This window comes from Phaethon aethereus, assembly GCF_964289735.1.
Source record: "Phaethon aethereus genome assembly, chromosome: 8".
Classification (NCBI taxonomy): domain Eukaryota; kingdom Metazoa; phylum Chordata; class Aves; order Phaethontiformes; family Phaethontidae; genus Phaethon; species Phaethon aethereus.
Genome location: NC_138584.1, coordinates 29658945 through 29671735, shown reverse-complemented (window position 1 = coordinate 29671735; position 12791 = coordinate 29658945). Strand labels below are relative to the sequence as shown.

Here is a 12791-nt window from a genome sequence, read left to right as displayed (position 1 = left end):
CGCCCCTCCTGTGGGGCAGCGCCTTTTCCAGCCTTCGGGCTCGGCAGCACGGGGTCTGTTCGGTTCCGGGTGGGTGCTGTGCAACCTGGCCCCAGCGAGGGAAGCACCCCATCAGCAGAGAGAAATCCACAGGCGGGCGGTTAGAACAACCGCCCAGGCTCTTGGTTTGGGTTTTTTTAATGAATTCTGGTGCCTTAATTGCTGCAGCCCAAGACAAACTCCTGACAAAGAGAAAGCTTGGCCGAGTAAGGAGCCCACGGGTCACCCTCCGAGCCTTGGGAGCTCTGGGTAGCCTTGGTACGTCCTCCTGCGACTTGGCTAGACAGAGCTGCTGGCTCCGGGTGTGGGGATTTCTTCCCCCCCCCCCAAATTTCTTGTCGTAACTTGTGTTAAAACTTTGCAGAGCCATTTAATTGCCTTCTGCGGTGGTGATGATATGAAATTAGTCTCCCTTCTGATCTTCAGCTAAGTTGGTCCAAAGCACCAGCTTGTAATTTGCTTTAATCATCACATCGTGGAAGGTGCGAAGCAGGGCTGGTACCTGGTGAATTCACACAGGCTGGGAGTTTCCACCCTCGCCGCGCCGGCATTTGGCAGCTGGCAGGCCTGGCTCCGCCGCCCTGGGATGGCAATATTTGTACTTTCTTTTGGTGCCGCTTACGGGAAGCTTTCCATCAACGGCTCTGCTCCATCTCCCCTAGCAACAGCCGAGAACCGGAGCTGGTCCAGAGGAGAGGAGGGAGAGCAGAGGCGGCTTCCCAGCCCCCCCCAGGCTGCTCTCTCCTCTGAGCATCTCGGAGACGTCCCCCCGCCCGGTCAGAGACCTGCCGCTGAGGGTCTAGGGAGGCAGAGATCCCAGATCGCGCTTCCCTGGGCTGGGTTCACGTCCCAGATGACGCCAGGGGTCGGGGAAAGGAGGTGGCTGGGTTCTGCCTGCTCACCTTTCCCAGAAAACAAGTGAGTTAAAAGAAAACAAACTCCCAATGAACAGGAGCAGGGCAGGGCGATACTTTGGGCACAGAGAGGCCCTTTTGCTGCCAAGGGCACGGCGCCGATCACGCCGGTGGCGTTAATGCTCCCCACCTCCACACAGAAGGTACAGAATAAGAGGGTATTATTTTTAACTGGGGGGCATTTAGTGAACGCCTCACGTGCTGCCAGAGGGTCAAATTTGTCCCGTAGCCTCAGTCCAGGGGACGCTCACGGTTATTTTTGAGCTCTTTGGAGCAGCAGAGGAGCAGAGGGACATGAAGGCTCAGGAGACACAAAGTCTGGGCTTTGCCTGGCCGGGCCCTGCGGTCTCTGCCACAGAGGCATGCGCGGACCAGAGCCCCTAAAGCCCATCTCCTTGTCTGCGCCGTCACCCTGGCCCTCACACTGCAAAGCAAAATTTGTGCACAGCGCCGGGCTTTCTCTTTCCAAGAGAGGATCTCGGACACCTGCACGTCTTGATCCTTTTCAACCTACCGCATCGCAAGGAGACTTCTCCCCACCCCCCCCATTTGTTTTAAACCTGGCTTTAAAGCGAGTTTGGCCCTGCTCAGGCAGGTCTCGATGGCCGTGAACATTCCCACGGGTGCAGCGGCACTACCCGCTGCCGGAGGAGTTACTCCTACACCCACGGCTCCCCACATCGCCACCCCAAGCCTCCCTTCCCTCGCAGGAGGGTCGCTGGGCGCCTGTGGCCCTGCTCAAACTCCTCAAGCGCTCGCAGGATGAGGCTCGATGCGTGCAACCTCCCCGTTTTAATGACCGGTAACGAGCCGCCTGACCCTACCCGCCAGGCAGCCTGCGTCTCTGCCGGTTTCCTCCAGCGAGTCATTTGGGAGGCAGAGGTGAGGCCGGGGCAGGGGGAGGAAGGGCTCTTTGAAGCCCTTAAGTTCTGTGCCGTTCCAGCATCTGTTCCTGTGGAAAACTGCCACCAGAAGCCCTGGTTAGTTTGACTCCCGGGCCCCGGCATTCCCACAGGAATGGCTGTTGGCGGGCCCAGGGGTGCCAACCCCAGCCTGCCCAGGCAGGGGAGCCCTGGCGTGGCCGGGGAGCGTGGCCCTGCCCGAGCCTCCGGCAAACTGCCCTTGAGGGGCAGAAGGGCTCCCCGCGGCCCGCTCCGAGGGACCCCGGCACGGCGGCGGGCTGGGACCGCTGCCATCCAGGCCCCGGCCCTCCCCGACCCGAAGGGAGCGGCTCTCCCCCACCCTGATTTTTAAGGCCAGCGAGGCCCCGCCGCTAAGTATCGCCCGGTGGCTGGGGGCGCTGAAGTTGGCAGCCGGGGGAATGGCCGGCCCCAGGCTCCCCTCAGGGCTCCTCGCAGCCAGGCCGCCTGGCCCTGAGGTAACCGGCCGCATCGCGGGGCTGGGTGCGCGGCGCCGGGTGCGCGGCGCCGGGCGGGACCCGCCAGGGCCGGGCTGGAGGCGGGGGCCGAACCGGCGCCACGGCCAGAGGCAGCGCCCGCCCCGGCGCACCAACGCGCTCCCCCCCTCCCCTCCGCCGCCCGGCGGGCGGTTTCAAGGCCCCCCTTCCGAGGTCTCCGCGGCACCGACCAATCAGCGGGCGCTGCGCGCCGCGGCCCGTCGCCTTAAAGGGCCATGGCGTGGCGCCGCGCTGGGGGAGCTACGCCGCCCGCGGGCTGAGCCGGGGGGACGTTAGGACCGCGCGTCTGCCGCGCTCCCTCCCGCCTTCCCCGCCGCGGGAGGCCGCCCGCCACCTCCGGAGGGAGGCGTGGCGTGGAGCGGGTCGGCCCCGCCCTTCCTCGCCAGTGATTGGCGAAAGAGAGCGCCCGTCGGCGAGGGGGGGTGGTGCCCGGCGCGGCCACGTTCGGGTGCGCGGCCAGCGGCGCGGCGGGCGCAGCGAGCGCGGCGGCGCGCGGGGCGATGGGGGCGCGGCGGCGGCCGGCGCTCTGACAGCCCCCGGCGCTCCTCCAGCGGCGGGCAAAGCGGCTCCCGGTGGCGGCGGCGGTCGGCCGCCCCCCTCTTCCTCGGCGCGGACCATGTTCGCCAAAGGGAAGGGCTCGGCGGTGCCCTCGGACGGACAGGCGCGGGAGAAGTAAGCGCGGCGGCGGCGGCGGGGAGCGGGGCGGCGGCGGCGGCGGCGGGGCGGCTTTGTGCGGGGCGGGGGGGTGCTCCTCCTCCTCCGCCCGCCGCCGCCGACCCGCCGCTCGGCTGTTGCAGGCTGGCGCTGTACGTCTACGAGTACCTGCTGCACGTCGGCGCCCAGAAGTCGGCGCAGACCTTCCTGTCCGAGGAGGTGAGCCCCGCCGCCCCCCCGCGCCCTTTGTGCGCCGCCGCACGCACGCCCGCCCTCCATCTTGCGCGGGGCGGCGGCGGCGCCGGGGGGTCGCCGCGCGTGGGGGCCCACGCCCACTCGTGACCACCCCCCACACCCCCCACCACCCCCTCCCACCCCACCTTCCACCATCACCCCCCCCCCCGCCTTCCTCTCTCCCGCAGATCCGGTGGGAGAAGAACATCACGCTGGGCGAGCCCCCCGGCTTCCTGCACTCCTGGTGGTGGTAAGTGCCGTGGGCGGGGGGGTTCTGTATGTGTGTGGGGAGGCTGTCCAGGCGGGTGGGAACACCTCACGGCTCTCCGTCGCGGGTGGGAGCGGCCAGGCTGCCCGGCAGTCCCGTGGAGGCGCGGGGGGGGGGGTGTGGTGTGTGTGCACCGGCGGCGCCCGGCCCCCACGGGGTAAAACCCCGGGGACGGCCGTGAGTCAGCAGCGGCGTGCCGTGGGGCTCGCCGAGCCCCACACCACCCCGGCCCCTCGCTCCCCCGCAGGGCGTCGAGGTGTGGCGGAGCCACCTCTGGGGGAGCGGGCGGGCGGGCCTGCTGCCGGGCCCCGCTCGGGGCCGCGGGGACCGGGCCGTGGCGGGGCCGCTGGGTCCCCGGGGAAGGGCAGGGCGAGGGGGCAGCGCTGCTGCGGGGCTGGAGAGGCCCTGAGGCACCGCGGCCGTCACCCCTTCGGGGCTGCTCTTTGCTCTTCGCCGGGGCAGCAGCGCCGGGCCCGGCCCTTCCCGAGAGTCCCAGCGGCGGGTCCCCTCCCAAACCGTGGGCCCGGCGGGGTGGGAGCTGCTCACCTCCGATGACCGCCACCCCCCGCCGCGTCTCGCTGTGCGAGCCCCCACGAGTAACTGCCTCCTCTCCTGACTTTCCCCGCCACGCAGCGTGTTTTGGGACCTTTACTGCGCGGCTCCCGAAAGGCGAGACACTTGTGAACATTCGAGCGAAGCGAAAGCCTTTCATGACTACGTGAGTAACAAGTTTCTAATCCTCGCGGTAATTACAGCGTCGGGGAGCTCCGGCGCACCGAGGGCCAACGTAACCCACTGGCAAAAGCGTGGGGGTTTTTTGGGGTGGGTTTTTTTTTTTTTTTCAACCAACAATGTTCTGATTTGACTGAACAGTATTTCATAATGTTGCAATTATGTAAATGAGCTCAGATACTTATCTTAAGCACTTAAAGGCATTCAGGCTACTGGTAGAATGAAGCAGGTTTGCATAGCAATGGACAGCAGAGCTGGATAGTGAGATATTTCATGCTGGGGACGCCTGGTGGGGTGGGCAGGGGTTGGGTTGCGGTGGGGCGGAGGGGGGGATTCCCCAAAATGCTGTTGAATGCCCCAGAGAATATCTCCCTGCTTTTGGGGAGGCTGGGGGCTGCCTCAGTTGTCTTGAGTCCTCCCTTGAACCCGGGAAGGCGGAGGTGTTTGCTCGCTGAAGGTGGTGTTGCAGACCACCCTGGGGTGGCACTGTGCATCTCATCCATCGGTATTTTGGGTTGTTCTCTGCAGGGATGTTAGCGTCACCCAGGGGTGATGCTCCTGAGGCAGGATGCCGGGGCTGAGGTGCTTCCCAAAAAGACTCTCCTTGGCGAGGGTGCGTGGCATGTCGGCTCCGGTGGGCGATGGGTGGGCTGCCCGCTCCCGTCCCGCGCGCGTCACCTGCATCTGTGGCGTCGGGAGGAATTTGCATCAAAGGATTAGTCACCTGGCTGCGGGCTTGGACCCCAGTCAAGTGAGTTTAAACCCTGTAGCAGGAGCTGGTTTTGTCTGCTCTGGGGAGCCTATGGTATGGAAACGATTTTTCCTCCCTTCCCGAGTTTCTCGTTGCCTCGACACGCCTGGGTTGGGATGCGCGAGGGTTTGCCGGTGAGCAGCGCCGGGCGAGCGTCCCGGGGACCTCAGCGGTGCTCCTGCGCACCGGCGCTGGATGCGGCCGTCACTCTGGGGCGTGGGCAGCGCTGGGCTGCTGGAGGGAGCTGCCTCTGCCCGGGGTGGAAAGATGCCTGTCCCGCTGGGGCATGGGGGAAGTGGGTCTGCGTGTCTGCTAGGTGGGGGTTTGTCCGTCTGTCTGTCTCTCCGCACGGCCGCTCTCTCTGTGTTGGTTGTTTTTACTGGGTGGGATTGCGATGGTGAACAACTGAACTGCGGGTCGGAGCTGACAATCGGTGGCACATCCACCAGCGCTCTGCTCAGCAGGGGCAGCTGCTTGCTTCCTGGGCCTTTTGGGCCAAAACCTGGCTTTTTTGGAGCCCAGTTGGGACAGCAGGCCCGGCAGGAGCAAGGCAAAGGTAGATCTTTGGGCAGAGGAGCCACAGGTGAAGATGACATTAGCAACCAAGACATGGTAATGCTCCATTCATAGCAGCTTCCTCATCGTGTCTGAGGATTTAGTGTATTTAGAGAAATTAATCTTTTTTTAGCCTGGTAATAATTCTAACAATAGGCCTGAGTGCATGGGATGATTCGCATAAACTTCTTTAATACACGTTGCTTTAAGCTCACAGTAAATAGACACAATCCTGATTGTTTTTAATTCTCGATGTAATGCAGTTTTGTAACAGCCCCCAGTGCTTTACCTTTTGGGTCTTACTGCGAAGACTCGTAAGAAGATTTTCACTCCCCTGTGCCTGGGCTTGGCGGCACCGGTTTGGTTTCCTGGGCACGTTTTGCGCTCAAAACGGGCAGTTGTGCATCTCCTCCCCGGCGTGGCCGGTGGCGGATGCTCACGGCACGCTCCCTCTGCGAGGTGCGGTGTTTTCCCGGCACGGCGTGTACTTTACAGGGTGAGGGACCTACCCAGCCAAAACTTAAATATTGACCAAAGAACCGAATGATAATTGGGGGAGTGTGAATAGCGCCTTGTTTCTTGCCAGCCTCCCTGCCGGGGCGGGCTGCCGGCACCGCTGAGTGCAGCGACCAGCCTCGCCGACGGGCGCCAGAGCTGAAATGCAGGTTTTTGTCAAGCACCGAACCCCACAACCCATTAGCGGCACGTGGCAGCTAAAATGGGGTAGGAGCCCGAATGGGGCTGAGCCAGCCAGTCCTGAATCGCTTTGTGTGGCGGTTGTGGTTAAAAATACCCTGATGCAAGTCTTGTGTCAGACTGGTAGAACATCGTCTTTGCACTTGGCCAACGATGGGCAACCTTTGCGCAGCCAGCTCGGTCGTTTGCCCAAAATACAGTGTTTATTTACCCGGAGACGATGTATTTACTGTGCCGCTCTAAGGACAAAACGGGGGGATGCTCTGGGAGCGGCGCGGCAGTGCCGGGCCAACCAGGGTTTGGCACGCTGCCTTGCTGTAGCCGGTGCCGGAGGGGTGCTCGCCCAGGAGACACGTCTTTGGGAGCGGTGCGCCTCGTTAGCGGGGCGCTAACGGTGGGATTTGCATGCTGCGTCCTTTCCACTTCATTTCCCAGCATAACCGTATGAAAACTATTAGGAGCAGCAGGACAAATTACCGATTTCCCCCTCCAGTTCTTAATACTGAAGTCTTCTTAGCGAGGAGGAAAGAGAAAAAATCCCACCCCTCTTTTTTGGGGGGGACCCTTGAAAGCCACAGGTTCTTTCCATGGCTGAGGAATACTGTCTTTTACCTCTCACCCGAGGTTTTTCCCCTCAGCCGGGACAAAAGGCTGCTGGGACTCGGTAGAAAGATGCTCGTGGGGAGCGGGGATTCACCTGGCGCAGGCAGGAGGAACGCCGCGCTTCTCTTGCCTTCCGCCGCCGGCACGGCCATAAGTCCGTTAACGCAACTAACGAGTCGTGCTGGTCAGAAGGTTATCGGTCAGCCTCTCCCACCTGTATCAAAGGAGTTTATCCAAGTTCACAGCACCGCGAGCACCCGTCAACTCCTAAAACTCAACCCGTAGCCATTGATGTGGGCTCCTCCGCCAGGCAAAGCCCCGTGGCGAGCGTGCCAGCGTTATGGTGCGCTCCTGCACGCTCCCGGAGCCGGTGAGCTTGCAACGGGATCGCTCGGCATGACAGGGGATTTCAGCCGCCGCGTTATCTGGGAATTGGCCGATGGCTGGTCGCAGTTGAGCATTTCAACACCGTGAAAGCCAATACAATTTGAGTTAGCAGTGATGACTGCCAGTTTAAATACCGCAGTGAATTTCTGTCAAAGAGCTAATACATAGAAAGGGGAATTGCAGAAAACTTGATCACCAGAACCACTTCAGTCGATTTTGGCCTCGAGCTACAGAAAATGAACTTAAATCTAGTTGACTGTTGCTACATACTTTTTGCGGTATTGCTCTGCCTGCACGGCCGGCTCGGAGTGTCAGTGTGCAAGAGAGAAAAATCAGGGTAGCGTTTGGCTGCCAGAGACTTTGACTTCATCCTTCCCCCTCCTCTGCTCCCCCCTGAGAAGGACCCACACTTGGGAGCGTTTGAAATGCTGTTTTCTTTGCAGCGCAACATCTACAGAGCGGTGGCTTCAACTTGCCATTAACGCAAAGCATTGGTTTATTTATTTTTTTTAGCTTTGGAAAGCTGCTGCTGTTCTTCCTCACCTCAGTCTGGAAGGGTGCTCTGCTGCAGAGGGGCAGTTGCTGCTGGAGGCGGGGTGCTTGGTCTGGGCGAAGATGGAGTGCTTGGGGGGCTTGTGTCCTCTCATCCTTCTTGGGGATGAGACCTGGGGACAACCAGGTCTCCTCCCTTTTTTCCCCCACCACCTGAAACGGTTCCCCTTGGATTGAGATCTTGGTGAGGGGGTTTCTGAAGCCCCTGGAGATGGATGGACGTGGCATCCAGGCTTGCTGATGTGAGTGTTCTCAGTGGGGAACGAGGTGAAGCCCAAGGGCTGGAAGGGTTTGTCCCGTTGGCAATACGGGCTGGGAGTGTCACCCAGGCACCGGAGTGTGAACCCCAAACCCGGCCCTTTCCCCACTGTGGGTGTCCTCCCAGCCACGCTTTGGAGGTGAGGTGTGGGAAACGGTCCTTTTCCGCTGGATCCGCCTGTCGCACCCTGGCCGGCGGCGGGACAGGCACCGGGTCCTGGCATCGCTGCCTGGGTGTCCTTGGGCTGCAGTGGGGCATCTCCTCATCACAGCATCTTCTGCTCCCCGGGGTCCATGGGGCCACCTCATGGCATGGCGCCTCGGCAGACGGGACGGCCGCGTGGGACCCCTGCGGGGAGGAGATGCTCTGCCTGCATCAGGGGTTCAGCGTGACTGGCGCCGCTCCCGCGCCGAGCTGTCGTCTTGCTCTAGGACCAGCAAAGGCTGCGAGACTCTCGCTCCGCGCGCCCGCAGCTGCGCAGGGTGGGTGTGGGACCAGCACACGTGGTGGTGGTCCACGAGTACCCCTGTGCACATGGAGGAGGTCCACGAGCACCTCCGCGATGTGCCCTTAGAAGCGTATCGCATAGGAGAGCGGGCGTTTTTGGGGATGGGATTGGGAACAGCTTTGCGTGGTCTCTGGGAGCCCCGCAGGCATCACCGGAGCCCTGGGCATGGGGCTTGGCCAGCGGCACGTGCCGCTCTGCCCCATCTCCGTGTGGGACCGCGCTTGCTCTGGGCTCCATCCAGCTTCGCTCTGCGGGGACAGAGTTCCCCGGCAGGTAACCGGAGAGAGGAGTTTCCTTTGGGGGTGGCAGGCTGCCAGGAGCAGCTGCAAAACTCCACATCATTTAAAACAAAACAACAAAAAAACCCAAACAAACCCAGAAATTCCCTCTCCCGGCAGCGTGCTGGGCTCCGCATTCCCACCCACTTTAGGGTAGCGGTGTGCCCATCCCGCCTGCGGGCCTGAGTGTCCGGTAAACGCTGCTTTTACTGGAGCAACCGTGCAAAGCTGGATTAGTTTGATTTTGTATTTTAAACAATATCGGCTGTTGCGACTGGACAACCTCCGCTGCTGCGCTTCCCGCTGCCCGGCGGCGGGGCTGGGGCGTTTTGGAATGGCACCTTTCCGTGGGTGATGCCGATGGAGAAGCCGCCGGCACAAAACCGGAGGTCAGAGCCCAGAGCTTATGTCTTAGTCTTTGACTGGGGAGCCTAAATATTTATCCTGTTCTGTCCCTAATGAAAACAAATTGTCAACAGTTGTTCAGTAACTGACTAAATTAAAATCTGTAATTAGTCAATTAGATTAAAGAGTTGGCACAACCTGATTGTATCATGCTGGTTAGGTTATTAAGAGAAAGGGTGTGATTTTTAATTACTGAATGCTAATTTTGACAGTTTCAAATGGAAACAGACGTTCCCCCCCTCCACCCCACCCCGAGTGCCTCTGCAAAAGTAAGGCAGGGGGATGGATTTTATGTCAACAAACGGAGTGAAGGTGCAAAGTTTCCCCGGCTCCAGTCCGGGAGGGGCTTCTCCAGAAAAGCCGGAGGTGGGACAGGAGGGGAGGATTTCTTCAGTCCTGGCTGATGATGGGAGGGCCACTGGGGGTTTGTGCCGCGGGCAGGGACCCTCCGTGCCGCCGGGTGCTGGGGTGGGTGTCTGGGTGCTGCCCGGGGAGGTCCTGCTCTGCTGTCCCCGCCGCCCGCCTCGGCGCATGCGGGGCAGCGTGCCGTCACCTCGAGCGAACCGATGTGCAGCAACCAGGCAGATTTGAGTCTTTTTTTTTTTCTTCTTTTTTTTTTTTATTTTGTTGGTTTTTCTGTGTTTTTTTTTTTTCTTTCAATCCCCCCCGGTGCTCGAGAGAGGCCAGCTCGCAGTGGCAGGCGAAGCAGGCGGTGAGGAGGAGGAGGAGGAAGGCCTTGCGTGGCGAACGCGGCAGCCCGCGCCATCCCATTGTTTGCCCCGGCGGAGCCGCGGCCACGTGGGCGAGCGCGGTGAGGCCGGCGATGAGGCTGGCGAGGGGACCCGCTGCCGGCGTGGTGGGCTGCAGGGGGAGCGGCCGCCCCCGGCAGATGCTCATCTCTGGGCGAACACAAAGCTCGCAGCCCTGCCCTCCCCTGCTTTCTGGGGTCCCTTCGGAGGAACAAAGAGGGCGAGGGGCCGTGAGCCGCTGTGCTGTGCCGGGGAGGCTGGCTGGCGGTCCGGCACGGGGCGGGGGGGGCTCCCCGTCCTGCTGCGGCGGGCAGCAGGGAGGTTCGTTAGGTCAGGACACCGTGTATTGGGTACGAGCGAGGCTTTCCTGTTCTCCTGATCATTTCCTTCCTTACCTTGGAAACTTGGATTTTCTCCTACCTTTTGTTCCCTATTTTTCTCCTGTAAAGCCATCCCTGGATCTATTGGAAACAGCTGCCGCAGCCAGACCCGGGGAGCAGGCGGGGGCTCGGGCTCTTTCTCCTCTCTCACCGCGCCGGCTGCGCGGCAGAGCCAGCACCACCTAAATGGCACCCGGCTGTGCGAAACCCCGGCCCAGGGGCTGCTCTGGAGGGGAGCCGGGGCAGCCGCCGCAGCGGCGCTTGGTCCTGTTCTTCCTTGGGATCCGTGTAAACGGAGGGGATGGCAGAGGGAGAGGTGCGGCGCCGGAGTAGCTCATGCTGTCCCGGAGCATCCTGGCCGGTGCCGGGGCTCTGCCCGCGGGGACCGCGGGGTGGGCTGCGTCCCCGTGAGCATCACGTGGCCGCCTCGCCAGCGTCCCGCTCGTGGGTCGGGTTATGAAACTCGCGCTGAGGCTTCTGCTCAGCCCTGACCATGAGCATGTCCCCCTCATTTCCTACCATCTTCTCCCTCTGAGTCCTGGCCCTGCAGATCCCCGGGGAGGGACCCCCTGGGGTGAGACCCCCCGGGGCTCGGTGGGGCAGAGCGGCACTTTCCACCGGGCTGGTGGGGAGCGAAAACGGCTCTTTGCAAGTAAACAAATACCTCGCCTCCACCTCGCTTTGGGGTGGTGTGTTTTCTTTTTTCTTGGTGTGGTTTCTTGGGTTGGGGTTTTTTTGTTGTTTCTTGTCTTTTTTCCCGCCCCTCAAAACTTCTGCTCGTGGTCACAAGTGCCAGGAGCAGAGTTCAGAGCTACAGCTGTGCAGTTGAGGGGGGGATTTCCAAAAGATGGGGCGGCTGCTTGTGGGTGCCTCTTCCCACCGTGGCAGGACCCAGCTGCAGCCCCGGGCACCCGCTGCCACCTCCCCGCTCCCATCCCTGCATCCCGTGGCAGCGACGCCTTCCCCTGTGGCCGGCCGGGGCGAGAAGGGCACCCGGGGGGCTTTGGGAAAGGTTTGGGCATGGATGGGGTGCAGCAGCCCCTGCGGTGAGGCCAGCTTTTCTTTTATCTGAGGTTTGTGCATTTAAATCCTAGATTTTTTTATCTTTTTTTTTGGAGAAGAGGAGAAATGCCCACTTTCCTGCCTGACTTTAATGCTGAGTGCATGGAGGCTGTTAATACCAGAATTAAGCAAAACACATATATGTGTGTGTATAGATGTAATTAGCTCCGTGCGATATGCAGCATTAAGATACATATATGGATATAGATCGATGCACGTGTATGTGCCTATATATTTGGTGTGTGGCTGGGGTGGCAGGGCAGAGCTTCATGCCCGGCCGTCGAGTGCTTTCCCACCTACCTTACTCTTCCTCCTCCACGCTATTGCCACCATGACCGGTGGCTTTTAGCGAGGTGACTTCCACCTCCGCGTTCCCCGGCCAGGCAGGAGGCTGTGGGGTCGGTCTGTCTGTCTGTCCCTGTGCGAGGCAGCGCCGCTGCAGCCTGCCGCCTCAAGATAAAGTCCAAAGGAAGACCTCTGGCTGTGTCTTAAGCTAACATTTTCTTTTTAATTTTTTTTTTTTTTAATGTTTCTGCATCAACCCTTGAATGTTTCAGCTGGCGCCTCTCCTCCCGGGGTGCGGTGGCTTTCTGTAGTGAAAATGAGCTCTGGCTGCCACTCCTGCCTGCCTCAAGTGGGGTCTGAGGTGGGGGTTTTTCCCCTCCCGTTTTCCCTGGATTCGGGCTGGTTTTGTCCAGCCTCGCGGGGCTGAGCTCGCACCTGTAATTGGGGTTTTTTTGGCTACAAACCGGAGCACAGAGGTTGCAGTGCAGTGGCTCTGCCTCGCATGACCTGCCTGGCGTGGCTGGGGTGCCGGCATCCCGTGGCGTTCCCGGTGGGCACGCCAGCCCAAAGCTGGTCCCTCCTGCCTGACGTGGGTTTTCTCCTTCACCCCCTCGTGCCCCAGCTCCCACCCCTGCGGCCACCACCACGCCTGGTCCGGCGCCGATGGGTGGGTTCTGTTCTCCTCATCAGGCGAGCAGCCGGCTGGCATCCCCTTCCTCCCAAATCGGGCTTGCTGCGAGGGTGTCCCAGGCCTCGGCTGTACCTATTTATTCATTTCTGGCAACCGCAGGGGGGGAAAAGCCCCCGCGTCCCCCCGTGGGTGGGCAGTGGTGCCCCGCTCTGCCCGCCCCGCGCAGGCAGGGAGCCGCTGCCTGCCCCGAGCGGCGCCTTGCGGCTCAGCTGGGCTGGGGAGGAGTTGGGGGCTTGGTTGGTTGGGTTTGTGTTTTTCTCTCGCTTTTTTTTTTAAAAAAAAAAAAAAAGCGGCACATGCCGGGGAGGGGGGCAGGGCGCTGCCTCGCAGCGCGCCCGGGTTTGGGGTGGGCAGATAAGGCTGCGGCGTTGC

General features: G+C 61.4%; 1 protein-coding gene across 7 annotated transcripts in view; it reads left to right on the top strand.

Moving 5' to 3' along the window:
• Positions 1 to 2986: 2986 nt before the first annotated feature.
• The window catches only part of SSBP3 (single stranded DNA binding protein 3), a gene marked incomplete at its 5' end in the record, with an annotated part of 53301 nt that continues 43496 nt past the window's right edge, over positions 2987 to 12791 (top strand). For 6 of the 7 annotated variants that reach the window (XM_082003120.1, XM_082003121.1, XM_082003118.1 and 3 more), the window contains 4 exons: positions 2987 to 3042; positions 3168 to 3243; positions 3447 to 3508; positions 4160 to 4244. In XM_082003120.1, coding sequence (XP_081859246.1) covers positions 2987 to 3042; positions 3168 to 3243; positions 3447 to 3508; positions 4160 to 4244 — 279 coding nt within the window. The remainder of the gene's footprint in view (positions 3043 to 3167; positions 3244 to 3446; positions 3509 to 4159; positions 4245 to 12791) is intronic. The other variant, XM_082003119.1, reaches the window with a different exon arrangement.